Below are 21,793 nucleotides of genomic sequence, written 5' to 3' on the forward strand. Positions count from 1 at the left end.
TAAACCATCCCTACATCCCTGGTATGAAACCCACCTGTTCATGACAGATTATCTTTTTGATATGCTGTTGGATTTGGTTAGCTGGTATTTGTGAAGGATTTTTGCATCTATATTCATCAGGGATATTGATCTGTAGTTTTCTTTTTGGTTATGTCTTTTCCTGGTTTTGGTATTAGGGTGATACTGGCTTCATAGAATGATTTAGAGAGGATTTCCTGTTTCTCTATCTTTTGGAATACTGCCAATAGGATTAGTCCCAATTCTTCTTTGAATGTTTGATAGAATTCAGCTGCGACTCCATCTGGTGTTGGACTTTTTTTGTTGGTAACTTCTAAAATTAACATTTCAATCTTGCTGCTTCTTATTGGTCTGTTCAGAGTTTTTGTTTCTTCCTGGTTTAATCTAAGAGGGTGGTATATTTCCAGGAATTTATCCATCTCCTCTAAGTTTTCTAGTTTTTGCACTCTAAAGGTATTCCTAATAGCCTTGGATGATCTTTTGTTTTTCTGTGGTATTGGTAATAATATATTCCATTTTGTTTCTAATTGAGCTTATTTGGATCATCTCTTCTTTTCTTGGTTATTCTTGCTAATGGTCTACCTTTTTTTCTTATCATTTTAAAGAACCAGCTTTTTGTTTCATTTATCTTTCGTAATTTTTTTGGTTTGTTTCAATTTCATTTAGTTCTGCTTTGATCGTAGCTATTTCTTTTCTTCTGCTGGGTTGGGCTGGGTTTGTTCTTGTTTCTCTAGTTCCTTGAGGTTTGACCTTAAATTGTCTATTTGTGCTTTTTTAGACTTTTTGATGTAGGCATATAAAGGTATGAATTTTTCTCTTAGCACTGCCTTAAGTGAAACCCAGACTGATCCTTTGGCAACACAACCATTAGTAGGTCAGGGAGAAGAAAAGGAACATTTATTATTTACAGAACTTCAAATAGTAGAGGAAGCTCCAGAAGGTAGAACTGGGAATTGTGAATGGATATTGCAAGACACAGATTTCTGACTCAATATACAAAACAGTATTCTAACAACTAAAGCTGTCAGCAGCAGGGGCTATCTCCCTGGTTTGGGAGTGTTCACAAAAGCTGATTGACTCATCTCTCAGGATCCAAGGCTATGAGCAAGGGAAGAGAAGGAAGACTCCTGTTAATTTTTTGATATTACCCAGTAAATATATAGTGTGTGGTATTAAATAATACCACCGGAAAACTGTTTATATATTCTATATATGTAAACGAAGTTGAGGATTATGGCAAACACTTACTTAAATCAAAGTTAACCAAATATATTTTGGCTTGAAATGGCTGATAAAATAGAAGTCACCAATATCCTCTCCTGACTTCTCATGTTCTTTTTGAGTTTAGAGACAGCCTTTTAATGTAACAGTAACCCTTAACTTCTGGGTTTCCACACCATAAATCACTTTCAGTGTCCACTTCTATAGAAGACACAGCTCTTAAGATTATTTCCATTGTCTTGACTTTAGATAACCTGATGACTATGTGCCTGGGTGTTGATCTTTATGTGATAAATTCCCCAGGTGTTCTTTGAGCTTCCTGTACTTACTTGAACCTCTAGATCTCTAGTAAGGCCAGAGAAATGTTTCTCAATTATTCCCACAAATATATTTTCCTGACTTTTAGATTTTTCTTCTTCCTCAGGGACACCCATTATTTTTAGGTTTGTTCATTTAGCATAATCCCAAACCTCTTGGAGGCTGTTTTCATTTTTTAAAATTCTTTTGTCTTTATTGAATTGGGTTAATTCAAAAACTTTATCTTCGAGCTCAGAAGTTCTTTATTCTGCTTGTTCAGTCTATTGCTGAAACTTTCCAGTGCATTTTGCATTTCTCTAAGTGTGTCATTCATTTCCAGAAGTTATGAATGTTTTTTTACTCATGCTATTTCCCTAAAGATTTTTCCCCTCATATCTCATATCATTTTTAAAAATTTTCATTAAATTGGACTTCATCTTTCTCTGGTCCCTCCTTGATTAGGTTGACGATCAACCTTCTGATTTTTTTTTTCTGGCAATTCAGGGATTTCTTTTGGTTTGGATCCATTGCTGGTGAGTTAATGTTATCTTTCCAGGGTGTGAAAGAATCTTGTTTTGTCATATTACCAGAATTATTCTTCTGGTTCCTTCTCATTTGGGTAGGCTATGTCAGAGGGTAGATCTGGGGCTAAAAGGCTGCTGTTCAGATTCTTTCATCCCACAAGGCATTCCCTCAATGCTGTGCTTTCCTCCTATCTCTAGGGATGTGGCTTCCTGAGAGCCAAACTGCAATGCTTGTTATTTCTCTTCTGGATCCAGCCAGTCAGTGGAGCTACTGGGATCTGGGCTGGTACTTGGGACCTGTGTCTGCCCAGAGTCCTGTGATGTAAACTGTCTTCAGATCTCTCAGCCATGTACGGCAGCACCTGCTCCGGGGGAGGTGGCAGGAAAGTGAAATGGACTCTTTGAGGGTCCTTAGTTGTAGATTTGTTTATTGCAGTAGTTTTGTATTGGTTTGCCTCCTGCCAGGAGGTGGCACTTTCAAGAGCAGGATTAGGTGATAGATAGGGCCCTAGAGTCCCAAGAGGTTATATCCTTTGTCTTCAGAGTTTTTCGGCTGTCTCCTGGGGCCTGCAGGAACAACCTGCTTCCTACACAAGGTCTGTGAATTCTCTCCCATTTGTATATCTTCTTTTGACCATTGTCTATTCATGCCCTTTGCCTAGCTTTTTTTTTTCTTGCTGATTTGTAAAACAGTTTTTTAAAGCATATTTAAAATACTTAGAATCATCGTCTTTTCTGAATTAGTAGATAATCATTTATTTATTTTTTCTGGCTGTATTCCAAGTGAATCCAAGCTGTCTGCCACCTCCTAAATTGTCTTATCAATTCATGTTATTGCTCATAAAACACTAAATGATACAGCACTCTGATAAAATCTCATATTTCAATCTCCAACGCAGAATAATTCTGGTAAGGGGTCTTAGAATTCCCAAAATGTCAGACTTCTTTTTTTAAAAAAAGCAAATTTAACTAAATATAAAAATTATACAAAAATTCAAACCTTATATATTCATTAACATACCATCTAGGCTAAAGAGTGATTTTTTTTTTTTTTTAAATAAGGTGATGGCACCATTGAAACATTTAGAGATTGAGTGTTCCTCTAGAGATTGGGATCAGAATTTTATTTTATCAAATAAAATCATTGTAACTAGTTTTGGAAATGATCCCAAAATAGAAAGCATCAGATATGGTCTAGGGGTCACTTATAGGTGGTAAATCTGCCTTCTTTCCTTAAATCTCCAGGAGAGAAGTTAAGGGATGATTTTGGTCATTGACTGTACTTTCATTTTGTCGATGCCCTAGATGAACTTTATGACTCCTTCTTACTGAGTTAAAACTACAGAGTGGCATTCTTCATCAGAAAACCTTTCAAACTATAAGTAACTCTTGGGAAAAATTTGAGGGAGACTAAGGTGAATGAAATCAACAGGTTCATTCATTCACTCATTAAAGAAATCATCAAATACTTATTAAGAACCTGCTGTGTGATAGGCCAACTATACTTGGGGGTGCTAGGGGAATAATGGTAGGGTTAAAGAGAACAAGTCACTGACATCTAGGAGCTTACAGGTGGGTGGGGGGTGTAGACGTTAATCAAAAACATCAAAGGAAGAAATGCAAAGTGATAACTGGAAGGGCTTGGTAGGAGAATGCCTTGTCTTTAGTAGGGAGTTGGCCTGGTCACAGAGGTCAAGGAATGTGACTGAAGCAAGCAAGTTTGAACTGAGATGTGGAGGATCTAGGGAAGTTAATTAGGCAAAGGGGGAAGAGGCTGAGGAAAAAGGGAGAAGAGAGTTGCAAGCAGAAAAAGAAGATATGCAAAGACCTTGTGGCAGGAAGGAGCAACGGGCACTGGAGGAACTGAAAGAAGCCAGCATGGCTGGAGCACGGCTCAGGTATCCAGCCATGCCTACGTGTGATGCGCAGCGCCTGTGAGGCAGGTAGAGGCCAGGCTGCAGATCCAGTCAGTCAGGGGTCTTGTTTGTTTCAAAATTCTCTTCATTCTTTCTTTTTTAGCAATTCAAAACATGGGAAAAAAATCTATTTGCATTTGCATCTGAAAGTCTGAATCTGACTTTCCAGAATTATTCTCCATATTAGAGTTAGGGGAAAACAATGGGATTTTTTTTTTTTTTAACTGTAGAGGCTTGTCTTTAATTCAGAGTTTTCTGGGAGCCATAAAAATCCACTGTATTTTGAGCCCAGCATCTAGAGTCTCTCTAAACTGTGCCTCTGGAAAGGAGGAGGGAGGAGAGAGAAGGGTGGAGCACACATGGGATTTATCTAGAGAGGTAGAAGAGCAGTGTTAGGAAATTCTCTGCCTCTCTCCTTTTCCTAGCTTGGCCTAGGAACCCAGAGGAGAAGAATGCACCTGGGCAGCTGCCTAAAGGCAGCGGCAGTGCCCACAGTTGTGCAGACTCCCCACTAGGTGCTTTTCTCAGCATCTGTACTTTGTGTGGTCTTTTGTTTAGCTGTCATCTACATTTGCTAAGAAAGGAGCACAACCTGTTTAAAACTTGGGGCAATTTTTGATTTGATAAGAAAGATAATGCCCCAGTTCAGGAGACTAAGTGCAGTGACGAAGGTGCAGATGAGACTGAAATACACCTGACACTTGCAGAGGGGGTTGCCTCTGGCTAGAAGCAGCCGTGTCCATTTACTACAGTGAGTCTCAGAACATTCTCAGTCCTATGTGTGTCATGCTCTGAAAGGTTGAGAAAGGCTGAGAAGGTATCTGCGGCTTCTGTCATTTTAGCTTTCTGTGACTGGAGAGTGGTGTAAGAAAAGATAAAGTTAGGTGTTTTGAAACACAAGTGATGTACTTTATGTTCTAACTCACTCTTTCCTTTTTCCAGGGCTCTTGATTTTTCACACTGCAATTATCAGTCAATCTGACTCCCACTTCACGTTTTTCATTTAAGCTGTTAAAAAAAAAGTCTTCCTTACCAACAGAATTATATGATTTTCTCTTTGCATAAATCTTATAAATGAGTGAAAATAGTCTATTTATTTTCCTCAACTTATTTTTTATTTTTTAAATAATATCTTGAAGAGAAAATCAAATATTTGAGAACACCTAGTGCTTTCAAAAAAGGAAAAAAAATACAACTCATTTTTATTACCTGTGAAAATCTGCTTTTCTTTGAAATTCCATCAAGCCTTCCTATCTTGAAGTCACTGTCATTTTCTCCAACTCTGAATTAGACCAAGTCTCCCGGTCACTACAGAGTTGTGATGGATGCTGGTAAAGTAGTATTAACTGCTGAAAAGCTACCTTTCAATTTTTGTGAAACGAAGTAGAATAAAATAAATAAACCTATCTCATCCTAATATTGACATTAAATAAAAATCTCTTCAGTAGATGGAGGTGCAAACATGAAGTAGTGGAGGTGGAATTTAAAATGTCTCATATGTTAAGTATGAAAAACATTATGAGGCAGGTGGATTTCCTGAGTTCAGGAGTTCAAGACTAGCCTGGGCAACACGGTGAAACACTGTCTGTACCAAAATACAAAAAATTAGCCAAGTGTGGTGGTGTGCGCCTGTAATCCTAGCTACTCGGGAGGCTGAGACAGGAGAATTGCTTGAACCCAGGAGGCAGAGGTGAGCCAAGATCGTGCCACTACACTTCAGCATGGGTGACAGAGCAAAACTCTGTCTCCAAGAAAATAAATAAATAAAGTAAATAAATAAATAAAAACATTATGTTTTTCTCTAAAGGAGATATAAACCTTCTCACTGATGATTATCAATAATAATTCTTGCAAAACTTTTTATTTTTATTTTATGCATATCCTTTCTGTAATAACATTTTAAAATGGAACATTCTGTAGGTGTTCTGGTCCAAAATAAGACATTTTAAGCAAGTCTTCTACCCACTTGCCATCAATCACCTCTTCCTTTTGACCTCTTTTCCTCCCATCATCCCACCCTCACATATGTAATAATAGAGTCGAATCCTCACAGGGCTGTGAATTCTCTGGCACAGTTGGTTCTGTTCTCGAAGTAGTGTCTTCTATAGAACTGGGCATTAAAAATGATTTATGGTGTGGAGACCCAGAAGTTAAGGGTTACCATTACATTAAAAGACTGTCTCCAAACTCAAAAGAGAACATGAGAAGTCAGGAGAGGATACTGGAGACAATCTCTTGAGATTCGATTTTATCAGCCATCTCAAACCAAAATATATTTGGTTAACTTTGAGTTAAGTAAGTGGTTGCCATAATCCTCAACTTGGTTTACAGGTATAGAATATATAGAATATATATTTTCCGGTGATATTATTTAATATCACACACTATATAGCTACTGAGTGATATCAAAAAATTAACAGGAATCTTCCGTCTCTTCCCTTGCTGATAGCCTTGGATCCCAAGAGATGAGTCAATCAGCTTTTGTGAACACTCCCAAACCAAGGAGATAGCCCCTACTACTGCTGACAGCTTTAGTTGTTAGAATGTTGTTTTGTATATTGAGCCAGAAATCTGTGTCTTGCATCATCCATTCACAATTCCTAATTCTGCCCTCTGGAGCTTCTTCTACTATTTGAAGTTCTGTAAATAGTAAATGTTCCTTTTTTTTCTCTCTGGCCTACTAATGGTGATGCTGCCGAAGGATCAGCCTGGGTTGTCTACTTTTCCGTCTTGGGCATGCCTGATAGTCTCATGACTTGAAATACCATCTATATGCTGGTAACATCCACATTTATATCAGTAGCCAAGTTGACATGTGGACATATATTACTTTCTGCCCACGTCACCTCCACTTGTATATCTAACAGGCATGTAGAAATTAACAAGCCCTAAGCCTGCTGTTCCAAACATCTTCCCATCTCAGTAAAAGTTAACTCCATTCCTTCAGTTGTTAGTTATCCCCTCTCCTACCTACTATTTTCTTCCCTTGTCACTGCATTCCAATCAACCCACCAACCTTCTTAGTGGACCTTAAAGATACCTGGTGTGTTCTTGCCTCAGGTTTGTTAGTGTGCCCCGCCCCCTTCACCTGGAACATTCTTTCCCTAGATATCCATGTGGTTTGCCCTCTCTTTCTCTCAAATTTTTGCTTACATATTTCATTCTAACACAAAGCCTTCCTTAATTACCCTGTTTAAATTATAACTCAGCCTCCTTTTTCAACTTTATATTACTTCATAGAAGTGACCACCTCTTTCTGTATAATACATATTTATTGTGGTCTTCTCCCACTAAAATGTACTACGGTATACTTAAGGAAGAGTTACTTTGGTCTGTTTTTTTCTGCTATATCTTTACAACATACAACAGTGTCTAGTGTATAGCAGAAGTGCAACAAAAATTTATTAAATGAGAAAAACCCTGACTGTTTTACACAACTAAAGTTCCATAGAAACCACGTTGTTCAGGGCAGCACCAAGCCAATATAAGCACCCCAAAGACGCACTTTTCTTCAGATTTCAAACTTCTAATACAGCTTAAACTAAACTCATGCCCAATCTGTAGAGTCCCTTTCCTCTCTAAATCGAGAACAAGATTAGCTCTTGATGGCCTTGCCTCACCACCCTGTATCTGTCCCTATTTTTCCTTTACTTGGCACTATTCAACTGATACAGATGCTGAAAGCATGCCTGTCGCAGTTATATGATGGCTTGGTGACATGATCTCCTCAGGGAGAAAGAAGGGTTATGGACAGAAGGGGAGATGGATGTGGGGGACCCTTCTCACCTGGTTATCAGTCTCTGCCTCACTTCTTCTCCCCTTCCCTGATAGTCTCTTTCCCATTGCCCAAAAGCTACCCAAGAACCCTGGTGTGCAGCATACCAGATGGTCAAGTAGAAAGTTACAGTTGGTGCAATTCGAATTTTACCATGCATTTAATTAACTAGATATTTTAAAAGATCATTGTAAAAATGAATTTACCACTTTAGGTGTTTAATTAATTCTTGGGTGAGATCATCCTTTACTTGATTGGATTCTAGTATAATTTGATACTCTTGTTATTTCACTTAAGCTATTTATTCTTTGTGAAATGAACATAAACACTATGTGTTTTGTGAAACTATTCTAAAAGCTTCTATTTTAGGTTATGAAATGTATTCTTTCGTTTAAATTTTCCTACATTTTTCATATTAGTATATGTTCATGTTAGAGAAAATGTTTACTGGTTAACCCAACTTTCTGTTTTGTTGGGAGTTAAGCAGAGATCTCTTTTGTTCAAAATGTTAGCTGCTGAAAATTTCTTAAATTTTAGAGAGTGAATCTAATGGGTTATTTCTTTTAAAAGTTGCAATGTAGCAAGTGTGTGGAATTATCCTTGAAATCACGAAAGGGCACTAACAGAAGACAAGACTTGCTTAATTGTGCTGTGTAATCTTAGAAACTGTTCTGTGAATAGCATTTTAAGAAATACTTTCAATGGTAATATTCATATGACATGTTCAAATGTAGGGTCTGCTTGAATTCCCCTGATAAAGGCTGTCAGAGCACTGGGTCATCTCTGAGGAGCTCACTGACCTCCATAAAGAAATACAATGCAGTGAACTCAGCACAAAAGTGGCACTGGCAGATCAGATGCTGGGACCAACTCAATGAACTTCAGCACATCTCCTGTTTCATTCAGTGTCTAATCACTGAGGAGACTTTGTCTTCCTGTAGTCATTAAAACTAAGAAACAAATCCCATCTTTTTCCAATCATTTCCAATTTTGGAATAATAATTTTAAGTAGGTAAATATTAAGCTATACAAAAGGATACATTTTTCAGTGTAACTTCATACTTACTCAGTAGGAAGTGCCATATTTACCAAGTAAAAATACTAAAATTTCTTAAACTATTATCTGGAAAACCATTAGTCTTAAAAAAGATTATATTTACTTTCTCCATCATTTTTTAAAATGGATTATCCTTTTAAAACCACTCTGCATTATAAGGAACTGTAACATTCATATTTAGTAAGTTTAAAAATCTAAAAAAACTATTTTAAAATGTCCATAAAACAATAAAGTTCAGAACTGTCAATGTCATTTAAATCTCAAGAGGAATTTTTTTTAAATGAGTCTTTTTATTTCTAAACTAAAGAACTGTGCAAGAGATGCAGTAATTTCAAAGAACCTCAAACCAACTCCCCAGATATTAGGACTTACTGTTGTGAGGACAAAACGGAAAAATCACTGCATAATCAAAGGAATTGATACCTTTTCAATAGTAACAAGAAAACGATGAGGATGATGATACTCATAATTATTGTAATGACTTCAGTAATGCCTAACATTTATTGCATGTTTTCGATACCAGGTACTGTGCAAGAACTTCACATACATTATCTTATTTATTCTGTATAATAGCCCTATGAAATAAATGTTATTATTCCCATTGTATAGTTGAGGAGACTGAGATTTAGAGGGTTTCACTAACATATTCAAGATGAAGCCTGAAGTAGGAACAGCCATCTGACTTCCAAACCTAGTAAAGCATGAAAACATGAACAACAACAATATCACAAGAGCAATGACAAACAGCAATCTATGCCTGTGAGCAACAGGTAAACAGGGCCAAATATGGCCAGCCCATCCCTGCAGTTACATATATAATCTGCAGAGAAGGCAGACTGTGAAAGACACCTACCATGCCTTAGGGTAGATGAGCAATATATGTGTGATTTTAATACTGAACATCAGGTTGGTGACACTGGCTTTTTTAGCCCATCGCTATTTGCCGATCCTTTAGGAGGTGTTATTCAAGGGTAGTTTTATGGGCAGGAAGGCAAGGGAATCTCTCTTTTACCTGTCATTCCACACTTTCACCATGCCCTTCACATGCCAATAGCTAAAGTGCCATATTTAATCATCTCTTTATTATACTACCTCCATTTATAATTACTGATAATTATGACAGAACTGGTTACCAAGCAGTGCAAGCTTTCAAGCCTGAATCAGTTATAGTATATATGAAATATATATATTCCTTCTATATGGAAACTCAGAATACTCTAGTAGAATATTATTATTCTACAATATTATTTGTAGAATTAGGCACCTGCAGACTGTAAGTACAGAGATTTTTGCATATGATAGGAGCTTATTCTTCAGTTAATAGTTAGCCTTCATTTTGGTTTAAATAGAAGCACAACATATATCTGCCATTACTGAAGCCTGAAAATAGCAAAATACTATGCTTAGAGGCTTAGCACATGGGACATTTTTATGTATTAATACTTCCTCTGAGTTATGCCAGTAGGACTGTCTCAGAAAATAATGAGACCTTGGCAAATGCCAAAAGAAAACAAACTCCTAACAGCTTGTAGACTCTGAAAATAAAATTTGAATAAAGACAAGTACAAATATGAAACATGAACATACATAAGCTCATGAATAAGTTAGATAACTGGTATTAGACATTTTTTTTTTTACCTAACCATTAACATATTGGTTTCGTTTCTACTCTAACAACTTGTCCTTCTTTTCTAGGATTGGCGTAGGTGGGTTTGAAACATCTACAGACTTCAAGTCTTAAATATCTAGACCAGTTAAAACATTTTGGCAGTTAATATTGTATAGTTACATTGCAGCACATTTATTAGGAGCTATGGCCTAATTGAATTTTTTTCTTTTTGTCTGTATGTGACCTACTTCTTTTATCAACCACAAGATATTGAGAATCCCTTCAAAGCTGAACTCTCCATGGGTTATTTTAGAACACTAGTCATTGATTTCATTTATCTGGACCACAAATTTTAATTTTCTGGCCTGGAGTTTGGTTTTGGCTGGGCACATTTCCCAGGAAATAATGAGTATTTGCTTAAACATGAAGCATCTGTGATTTTTCTTTTGCGATTCACTTATAGGAGAACCCTGTTATTAATAGCCCGGGGCAAAGGTTCTATGAAAGAGACAGAATGCGTGGCTTTTCCTTTTTCACTTCCTGAGAAATGACAGATGGTATAACATAAACACTCAGTCTCTTGAAAGATGTAATATGAAAAGGCTTTCATTAAAAGTAAAGAGTAGACACAGTGCACATAAGGATAATCGACTTTGGATATAATCATCCTAACAAGTAATGAAACAAGCTCACACTTCATCTCTGTCAATAATACGGGTGTCAAACACCTTTTCAAGTTAAATGCTGTATTGTAAATATTTTAAATTTTTCTTTATATATATTATGATGTTTTTGACATCTTAAAAAGCCTTTCTGGCTGCAGAGAACCTGCCTCTCGTGGGGCTTGTTAATTATGAAAGATAACAAAGCGCCCCAGCCTGGGGCATGCCTTTCACATACAGATTAACCAGTCCAGTGCCATACCTCCTCCATCTGATCTGTACACCTCAGGAGGGGATATTCCTCTGCCTTAATAATCCAGGACCAGGAGCCAGGCAACCCACATAAATTATTCAAACTAACCAATTCTAAACTGTTCACCTGCCTTGCCTTGCCTTTCCCAAGAAACTCCCCAAAAAGGCGGTGGCCTAAACCTTCCCTTCCTCCTGTCTTCTGCCACCTGACCACCCTAGTGTCTTTCTTGAGTGGCCCTACGGGGCCTGCTGTGCCTCCTGTCTCTAGGACCTGTGAGTGTAACACACTTTTTTCTTTCTGAGCTTCTCCTCTGTCTCCTCTTGTGACCACATCTGATTGACCATACCAAAAAAAGAATACAAAAGAGTCTCTGTGTAAAGTCATGATTTCTATAGAATCATAATGCTTCTCACCAGTCTTGAGCTTGGGTCTCATTTCCAACTCTTTCTATAAATGGACAGTTTCCTCCCCACCTACTTATTCTCAAAAAGACACATGGCAAACTGATGATGGCATATCTCTGGGGTGAGGGAAGAAAGGGCTAGAACTGATTTTCAAAGGGAATTTTAGCTTTACCCGTCAACAATCAAATTTTAGCATTACCTGTCAACAATCTAACTTTTGTAAGATAGATGAGACAAATATTCATAATTATGTTAAAATTTACATTTAATTCAAAACCCTAGGTGTTGCTTCTGCTCTAGGTTATCTATTTCCTGGGCCCTAATATTATGGTGATTTCTATTTTTCCCAAGTGTTTTCCAGTGTTTCCTATGTTACTACACACAAGTGTATCCTTAAAATCCTACCCTCCTCTTCTGCTCCTATTATGAGGTAATATTTTAGTTTATTTCCTTTGGGTCAAGAGTATGTATGAAGACACAAATATTTACTTATATACAATTTGAACCTTGCTCCAGTAAAGAAATATGTTGAACTTATTTGTTTTTAACTTCTAAGACTGCCCCAGCCTATACAATACTAATTCCATTTCTACATTTTACAATTTAGAGCCAATAAAACACTTTTATTTTCCATCTCAATCCCCAAAATAGTTCACTAAGGTAAGCAGAATCTACCTCCCAACCTCCATGCCAGGCTTCCTTGCTGCTTTCACTTCTTTTTCTTATAATATGGTAAACTACTTTTTCCTGATAAGCCACTACCTATAATAGAATTATCTTTGTCACTTTCAATGTCTTATTTCCCTCTTTCCTCATTATTTACAATCTAGGCGGAAATGGATATCTGCAAGAGAAAATAATAATAGAAAATAGGCCTCCATTATAAGATGGCATTAACTCCTGGGCTCAAGCAATCCTCCTGCCTCAGCCTCCTGAGTAACTAGGACAACAGGTACACGCCAACATGTCCAGCTATTTTTTTTTCCACTATGTTGATCAGGCTGGTCTTGAACTCTGATCCTCAAACAATCCTCTCATTTCAGCCTCCCAAAGTGCTAAGGTTATAGGCATGAGCCACTGCACTTGGCCAGATAATACTTTTGAATTTTAAAAAATTAAAATGAGCTGAACATGGTGGCTCATTCCTGTAATCCCAGCATTTTGGGAGGCCGAGGCTAGAAGATCACTTGAGGCCTGGAGTTCAAGACCAGCCTGGCCAACACAGCAAAACTCCGTCTCTNAAAGAAAGAAAGAAAGAAAAAGAAAAAAAAGCTGGGCATAGTGGAATCCCAGCTACTCAGGAGGCTGAGGCATGAGAATCAGTTGAACCCAGGAGGCGAAGGTTGCAATGAGCCAAGATCTGTCTCAAAAACAAAAAAATTAAAATGAAGATTTAAAAATAAAAGCAATAATGGTTAAATATTTCAATGAATACAACAGTATTGATTCATGTATATTAATTTTTTACAGGAAAATTCTATGATTTTTAGGCCATTGGATACCTGGATTCTTATTCCTGAGCCACTAAAAACTAGATGTGGAATCTTGGGGAAGTATAAGTCTCTGAATCCTAGTAAGATGAAAACGTTAATAAATGAACACTAAAAATCTATGGATTTAATCACATATATGCTTCAATGAATATATTACCATACTTCGCCAATCTCATTTTTATGATTTCAACAGTTGTTAAAAGGAGTTAGTTGTGTAGTAGTTCTTTGCCTATTTCTGGGGCAGGGGTGACCCCAAATATAAAGGCCATGGAAAACAAGACAGATAATTCAAAATATCACCCTTTTCCTATGTTTCCACAGTGGCTTTCAATACACACAACCACACAACACAATATTTCTTAAGATGCTATAATTTTTTGTTTGTATTTCTGGGTTCCTTCCTTCTTTCCTTCTCCCCTTCCTTTCCCTGCCTCCTTCCTTCCCTTCCTCCCTTTCCCTCCCTCCCTCTCTCTCTCTCTCTCTCTCTCTCTCTCTTTCTGATGGAGTTTCACCCCAGGTTGGAGTGTAATGGCATGATCTTGTTTCGCTGCAACCTCTGCCTCCCAGGTGCAAGCTAGTCTCCTGCCTCAGCCTCTTGAGTAGCTGGGATTACAGGTTCCTGCCACCTTGCTTGGTTAATTTTTGTATTTTTAGTAGAGACAGGTTTTCACCATGTTGGTCAGGCTGGTCCCAAACTCCTGACCTCAGGTGCTTCACCTGCCTCGGCCTCCCAAAGTGCTGGGATTACAGGCATGAACAAGTGCACCTGGCCACATGTCTGTTTTCCTGTAGTTTCTGAATTTCTGAGCCCCTGGGATGGGTATAAGGGCAGGAAATGCATCTCCCTGATGCCATGCACTGGCTTCACTATATAGTAGGTGATTAATCATTCACTGAAGAGATCAACTGAAATAAAGGGCATTTGCGTAAAAATATTCTCTTTGTTTTTGTTTTTTGAGATGGAGTCTCACTCTGTCACCCAGGCTGGAGTGCAGTGGTGCACTCTCGCCTCACTGCAATCTCTGCCTCCGAGGTTCTAGCGATTCTCCTGCCTCAGCTTCCTGAGGAGCTAGGATTACAGGTGTGTGCCACCACGCCCAGCTAATTTTTGTATTTTTTTTTTTTAGTAGAGATGGAGTTTCACCATGTTGGCCAGGCTGGTCTTGAAAGCCTGACTTCAAGTGATCTACTCACCTCAGCCTCCCAAAGTGCTGGGATTATAGGCGTTGTGCCACCATGCCTGGCCTGTGTAAAAATATTCTGATCTAAGAGAAAAGGATGACTAATCTTGTGATTGATAACTTGAACTCTTATCTTTTTTCTTTATAATTTAGATTAGAATTTTAATTGATCTGTGACATTCATTAATCACAACAATTTTAGGAAATCTTGTTAATTTTTATAAACTTTATTGGCTTTCAGGTTGTTGCCAAATTAATTAGACCATCAAGAAAAAAAGAGCAGGTGTTATGGTAGCATGGGTCAAAAGCTTTTGTTCTTTCTGACTGTGATGTCTTCAGCCCATTCTGGGAGATGAGGTGGGAAGATGTGAGGAGCTCAACATCTTCATAGTCCAACTGCAGACTGGAGAACTCTTGCAGAAAAATCTCACCTGAAGTCCTTGTCTTAGTGAGGCTAGGCCAGGCCATGAATGAGAACTAGCGACCATCCCATTCTCACTGTTGTCTTATATGCCCTCTGAATTAAACATACAGTCTCCAGCCAAGGAAAAGCAAAGAAAAGTGACAAAGGGCTCATGGATTTAATTCCAACTCTAAACTACGGTGTTTCCTTGTCCTCTCCCCGTTGAGTCTTTCTACTGCCCAGTGGGTCTATGAGTAGCCACTGGCTCAAAGGCATTCTAACAGCAGTGCCCTAAAACCAACCCTTGAACCTCTCATAGAAAACAAGAAGTGATTACAGTATAATTTATATATGCCTTCTTCCTAGAGACTCAAAACAAATTTTAAGCATTTATAAATAAAGATATTAAGAAATTTTAAAAATGAGATTGCTAAACAAAAATAGATTTCAAATAACAATGAAAGTAGAATATAATTATGAAAGAGCATACCGCAGTACCCTGGGGTTCCACATACTGTCTTCATGAGCACTTGATGTTCCACAATTTTAGAGAGTCCAAAATCAGCTAACAACACAAGAAAAACATTTAATGAAGCACGTCTCTTCTCAGTTTATATTAGATGACAGAATATTTCTGTTATTCAAAAATAGAACTAACTTATTTATTTGTTTGCTTTTGTATTTCATGGTGGGGTGAAGGTGGGTGGGAACAAGTCACCCAAGAAGAAGCTAAATAAATTAATTCAAGTGTCTCTTTAAATGGGAGAAAAGTATGACTTCCAAATTCATTTACAAATAAATCTGTATTTAATCTTTGTTCTTCTGTATATTCCCAGGTTTCAGCAAATAAGCTATTTTTTCTTAAAGTAATAGTTGTAAACAGTAATATTTTGCCTAATGTTATTAATTCTGAAATTTATGTAACAGTAACTCTAAGGGGCAATACAGATTTAGCAATATAATACAGAATCTTTATCAACAGAGAGGAGAAAAAATAGACTTTCATCAGTGTTACAAGAATTACAGAAATATCAAAAGGTTTATTCGGCTTGAAAATAAATGCCATTCCCTAATGTATTTCACTTATAACAATTTACTCTCACATGAAGACTATACGACATTTTTGGTAAAAATCCTTTTTATTTATTTCTCAGAATATCACCTAGGTAAAATATTACCGAAAGTTGCTACCATTACAATTTGCTGAGCTACATCTCTGGCACTCGGGAAACATCAGGAAACCATTCAAGGCCATTCTTCAAGAGAGGCAGGTGCAGAATGAATTCCATTTTAGACTTCAAAGATAAACCCACATTTCCTGGCAGGTGCCTGATCCTTATCAGTGAAAGCAGCAGGAAGCCCTTCAGAAAGAAAACCTCTCCTGCCTAAATTAGTATCTATCCATCCATTTAAAGAAATTGCTTTAAGGATTAAATCTTTGAAAGCGATGTTAAAGGAAATGGAAACTGCCTGCTGTCCACTGCCTTCAGGAGTGATTATGAGAAAAAGCTGGCTGCCCAACAGGACTTTCAGGATTTTTTCCTTAGGTTCTTGCATTCATAAAGCACATTATGTTGTCTGAGCTCTTCCCTGATATGAACAACTTAGTTGTTAAAGGTGTTAACATCTGTAAATGCAGGGCACTAGGTAGATTAGCATAAGGACAGCAGCAGAAGAGTAATACCCTTCAGAGGATTTCATGCAGATTGCACCATCAAAAATTTTCATCAAAAATTAAGTTGAAAATACTTTTTGACATGAAGATTTGCTTTGGATGAGACATGGAAAGTAACAATTATTATTATTATTTTTTTCTAAAGTGCTAAAGGTTTCTTTGATTAGATCAGAATTTCCCAAAGTTCATCTTTGTAGTTTTTCAAAATGCGTATTCGTTAAAAAAAAAAACAAAAAACTTATGGAATATGATATGTTAGTTTACATGTTAACAGTTTTAAGGTTCTGGAAAGTCCTATAGAAATAAAAGTCTTGTTTAACTTTTTTAAAGTTGGCATTTCCTAACTTATTTGCTCAGTCATAGCATTTCTGTGAATTGCTCCCACCCTTATTCATCCTGCTAAGAAACCACTGTTCTGTGGAGTGCATTTTGGGAAAGGCAGATCTTAATTTATCTTTGTTCATATAAACAAGTGATTCAAAGCCTAGCCTCACTAATATGCACTAAACATTTTACGTCAAAGTTCTTTGTTACCTAAAATTAAGCTCCAAGCAATCTGTGGAATAAAAGTTAGTATCTCCAGAAAAGGTTAGGTTTTCTATCATTTTGTTCACTATAAACTTATTTACAAAATGCTAGGTCATCTCCTGAGGTCCTTGTCATTTCTAAGCTGATTCCTTTTTGTGCCCAGCAACAGAACACTAACTTCTAGGCAATAACTTCTAGGCAATAATTTTCAGATAAACATTCTAGGAAAGAGCACAAACTTCCCAAACACATTATTCCTTTACAGGTATCAAATATTCAGGAAAACTGAATGGTTGTAAAACTACATGGGGCAATATTTAAAAATTCCACACAGTAACATTTTTCTGCTCTGGGAAAAGGGGGTCACAAAACACAAATAAATGTTCTTACCAATTTTGAGTGGAGCATCTGGGGCTGGAGTTGCGTAGAGAAGATTCTCTGGTTTGAGATCACGATGGACAATCCCATTTTCATGTAGATACTAAAGAGGGAAAATAATGAAATAGCATTTGTATAATTCTATTTACGGTTCGAACGTCTACACTTAATATTTTAAGAACTATAAGTTATGTGGTTCAAGAACACACATATTATGACTTAAAAATAAATACCATAGCCTGGCACGGTGGCTCACACCTGTAATCCCAGCACTTTGGGAGGCCGAGGCAGGTGGATCACGAGGTCAGGAGTTCGAGACCGGCCTGACCAACACGGTGAAACACCGTCTCTACTAAAAATACAAAAATTAGCTGGGTGTGGTGGCGTATGCCTGTAATCCCAGCTATTCGAGAGCCTGAGGCAGGAGAATCGCTTGAATCAGGGAGGTGGAGGTTGCAGTAAGCTGAGATTGCACCACTGCAAGACTCCATCTCAAATAAATAAATAAATACCATAAAGGAAATCTGTTTTAAACTGTATACATTAAATAATACCTTATAAATAGTTACCTAAATGTGATGCAATTTAAATTGTATAGAATCTGTTCCCAGAATGAAATATTTATTCCTCAGCTAATATTAGTTACAGTTCTCTTTATGCATATTAGTGTGTCAACTGGAATTGGCTAATTATTGTGACAAAGTCAAGGTGCTGTGTATTGAAATTTATCTGGCTTATTACCTATAAAGCATGATTGGATGTATGATTTCATAAACTCATATAGCGAAGGTTTCATAATTATTGCCTGAACAGACATTTAGATGTGAGTAGTTCTTATAGACAACTATCCTTAATAAGACAAATACTGTTTGACAATGAAGGATGTACTCAAAGGATCTTCTGAGAATTAGTAAATCTAACTTTCAATACAGATGTTGAAAGTTGTATTTGAGATGAATTTTTAAGATCACATCTAGCAACTCCATTCATTATACTGTATTTTAAATTATTTTGTAAAATTGTGTGTAAACAACATATTCTCATAGTAAATGCTGAAGTCCTACCTGACTTCCTTTCCCCCAGTTCCAGTCCCCTCTTCAAAAGTAATCACTCATCAGTTTAAAACGTCTTTTTCCCCAAAAGTTTGTTTGAACATTTTTCTATGCATTTACAAACGAGTATATGTACACTGGGCTAGATTCACTAATAAAAGCATAGAATGCTTTTTCTATGCATTAGTGAATCTAGGCTCGGAGTCACTTGTTTATATGAACATATTTATTTACAGATGTTAAATACTCAGGACATCTGTATTTGTATTACATTAGTTCATGCCTGTAATACCAGCACTTTGGTAGGCTGAGGTGGACGAATTATTTGAGTCCAGGAGTTAGAAACCAGTCTGGGCAACATATCAAGAACCCACCTCTATGAAAAATTTTAAAAAGCCAGCAATGTTGGTACATGCCTTGTAGTTCTAGTTACTCTGGAGGCTGAGGTGGGAAGTAACTGGAGCCCAGGAGGTCAGGGCTTCAGTGAACCATGATCATGCCACTGCACCCCAGCCTGGGTAACAGAGCAAGGTCTTGTCTCATAGGAAAACAAAAACAAAAAACCAAACCAAAACAAAAGAATAAACACACACACACACACACACACACACACACGCGGTAATATCCCTGGTTTCCTCCATTTTCCTACTTAAATATATCATAATATAATTTTTATGTGGCTTTTTTTCTGCTTAACAAAATATCTTTGAAGGCCTACCCTCATATTACTTTAGTGTATTTTATTTAATTCTTGCATCTTATATCGTAATTAATTTACTTATTCATTTTTTAATTGACATTCAAGTTGTTTTCAATTTTTAAGAAGTTACAAGTAATACAATTTAAACATTCTAGCACTTGAATATTTTTCTAGGACAGATACCTGAAAGCAGGTCCAGTTGTGAAGCCAAAAAACATACAACGTTTTTATTTTAATACATATTTCAAAATCACTCTCCCAAAAGACTCCATCAATTTTCACTCACACAAACAATGAATGCATATATGTTAATATCTTTGCTAAATCTATATTTTTAACTTTTGCTGAGCTGGAGTGCAAAGGTTGTATCTTAAATTTGGTTTAATTTATCTTTCTCTGTTTACTAGTATAGTTGAGCTTCTCTTCATATGCTTCTTGGTCAATCAGTTTTCCTCTTCCATAAATTTCCTGTTCATAACATTTGCCATGTTTCTGCTGGTTTAAGAGGAAGTTTCCAGTACGCTGTTCTCTCTCCTTTCCTACCTCATGCCAGAAGGCAAGGAGTCCTTTATACTTAAGTCAAGTAAGGGGGTTTGGGGAGGTACAGCTTCAAGATCACTTAGTGATTTGGGGAAACAGATAACTGGCTCATGCATGAAAATGGAAAGAAGAGCAGATAGTTGGAGCAGGTGAATGTGGAGAGGGCCTCAGGGAGATTCAGCTACTCTCAAATAATAGCTGGATGTACATTTCTCATGGGCCCAGTGTGGACTCTACAAGAAGGAATAAGATATGAGTCTCCATGAAGAGCCTCTTCATGGGAGTGTTTCCTGACAGGGGATGCCACCTTAGCATCACAAAAAGCAGAGCATGAGGGTAGTGACAGTGGCATCTGAGGCTCTTACCTGTTTTAAACACTTACTATATTCTAAGCTCTATTTTAAATACCTTATATCTGTTGACTCATTTAATCTTCACAACAGCTCTATCCAGTAAGTCATCTAATATTTGTTTCTAAATGAGGACACTGAGGCAACAAGAGGCTAAGAAATCTGTACAGTATCACAACTAGATACTAGAGTTGGGATTCAGACTCAGATATTTGGCTGTAGAGCATATACCCTTGCCTATTACGTAATTCCCAAGGAGATGCTCAATGAACATTTGTTACTTGACTGATTAGGGGAAGGGGACAAAATAAAAATAACAATGAAGGAAAAGAGGGGAGGATACTGGAAAGGAAAGGTAATGAAAGTATGAAGAGAAACAAGAGAATGATAGAGGACCATGCTCTACCATGAATGATACCTAGGGAAAACATGCGTCATCCCCAAGAAGGAAGAGACTATCTTGATGTAAGTTGAGTTTGAAGGAGGAAATAGATAGAATATCTCATACAGTAGCCTTGGAACATATCTAAGAATTGCATAATTTGGGAACAATACAACATATTGATTTCCCCCCCCCCCAATCTTACCCAATTTAGAAACTTTATTGTGCTGAGAAGAAAAAGACACTAGACATAGGAACACAGTAACAATGACAAATAAAATGATTTGGTAAGTTTTGTTTAGCAAAGAACAAATTACATGAAGATCCTCACTAAATGTTGTTCTGGCTGTCTTGAAAGGAAAAGGTGGTTGTTGTGTTCTAAGTACAAGTTAAACAACAACAACAACAAACAACAAAAAAGAAAACATCATTTAGCACTCCATAAAGGAGAACTAGACTGGATAAAAGAAGGAACGTTTGGAGAAAAGTACTAGAACGAGGCTCTATGCACTACCAATGGAACAAGTTTTAAAACAAAACAAAGCAATTCAATGCTAAACGTCATGATCTTGGCTTTTAAAAAGACATGCAGAGATAATTTGCTATACATACTTGGTGTAGAAAGATTATCAAAAGTCATGATATATCCATATATAGAGAGAGAGAGTAGGGGGAGACATTTAAATATATGTGACTGAAAAAATGTCAGGAGTCACTATTTCATTTTTGTTTAGATTCCCTGATAAACTTTGACCAATAGAATTTCTAACCTTTACCTCAAGTTAGGAAGATAGGAAGAAGGAAAATGTGAAGTATGATTTTGCTTTCTCGCCCCCCAAAAAAGACAAACATTAGAAGATCAACACTCTTTTAGAGTATATGTTCTCAAACTTTTCCATCTCGGTAACGATTTACATTCAAAAAATATTGGGAACCCCAAAGAATTTTTGTTTATGTGAGTTATATCAAGCATGATTTACAATAATAGTTAAAATGTAAATTAATTAAATAAATTAAAATGCCTATTTTTAAAAAGCAGTAAGTGCATGACATTGCTTACTAAAATATTAAAAATATAGCATTGAAAATATTAAATATATTTAACATTGTAAGATATCTTAAAATGTGCTAAAATATACATAAAAATATATTTTCTAAAATAAAAAATTACTGAAGAGAGTGCATTTCTTTCAGTTTTGCAAATTTCATTAATTTCTGGCTTAACAAAAACAGCTAGACTTTCCCATCTGCTTCTTCATTGTCTAGTATAAAATCACATACCATGTAGCCTCTGAAAAATTCCATTGTCCTCTCATAAAAAGAGATGCCTTTATACACACACACACACACACACACACACACACACACACACACA

The 21,793-nt window shown here is 36.8% G+C and overlaps 1 protein-coding gene across 1 annotated transcript in view; it reads right to left on the minus strand.

The window, feature by feature from the left end:
* Nucleotides 1-21,793, minus strand: part of CAMK4 (calcium/calmodulin dependent protein kinase IV) — a 260,577-nt gene that overhangs the window by 22,597 nt on the left and 216,187 nt on the right. Inside the window, exons 7-8 of the mRNA XM_017527211.2 lie at nt 17,407-17,497; nt 15,304-15,378 (exon numbers count right to left, since the gene is read on the minus strand). Of these exons, the coding sequence (XP_017382700.1) occupies nt 15,304-15,378; nt 17,407-17,497 (166 nt within the window). The remainder of the gene's footprint in view (nt 1-15,303; nt 15,379-17,406; nt 17,498-21,793) is intronic.

The sequence above is a fragment of the Cebus imitator genome, unplaced genomic scaffold (assembly GCF_001604975.1).
Source record: "Cebus imitator isolate Cc_AM_T3 unplaced genomic scaffold, Cebus_imitator-1.0 Scaffold46, whole genome shotgun sequence".
Taxonomy (NCBI): Eukaryota; Metazoa; Chordata; class Mammalia; order Primates; family Cebidae; genus Cebus; species Cebus imitator.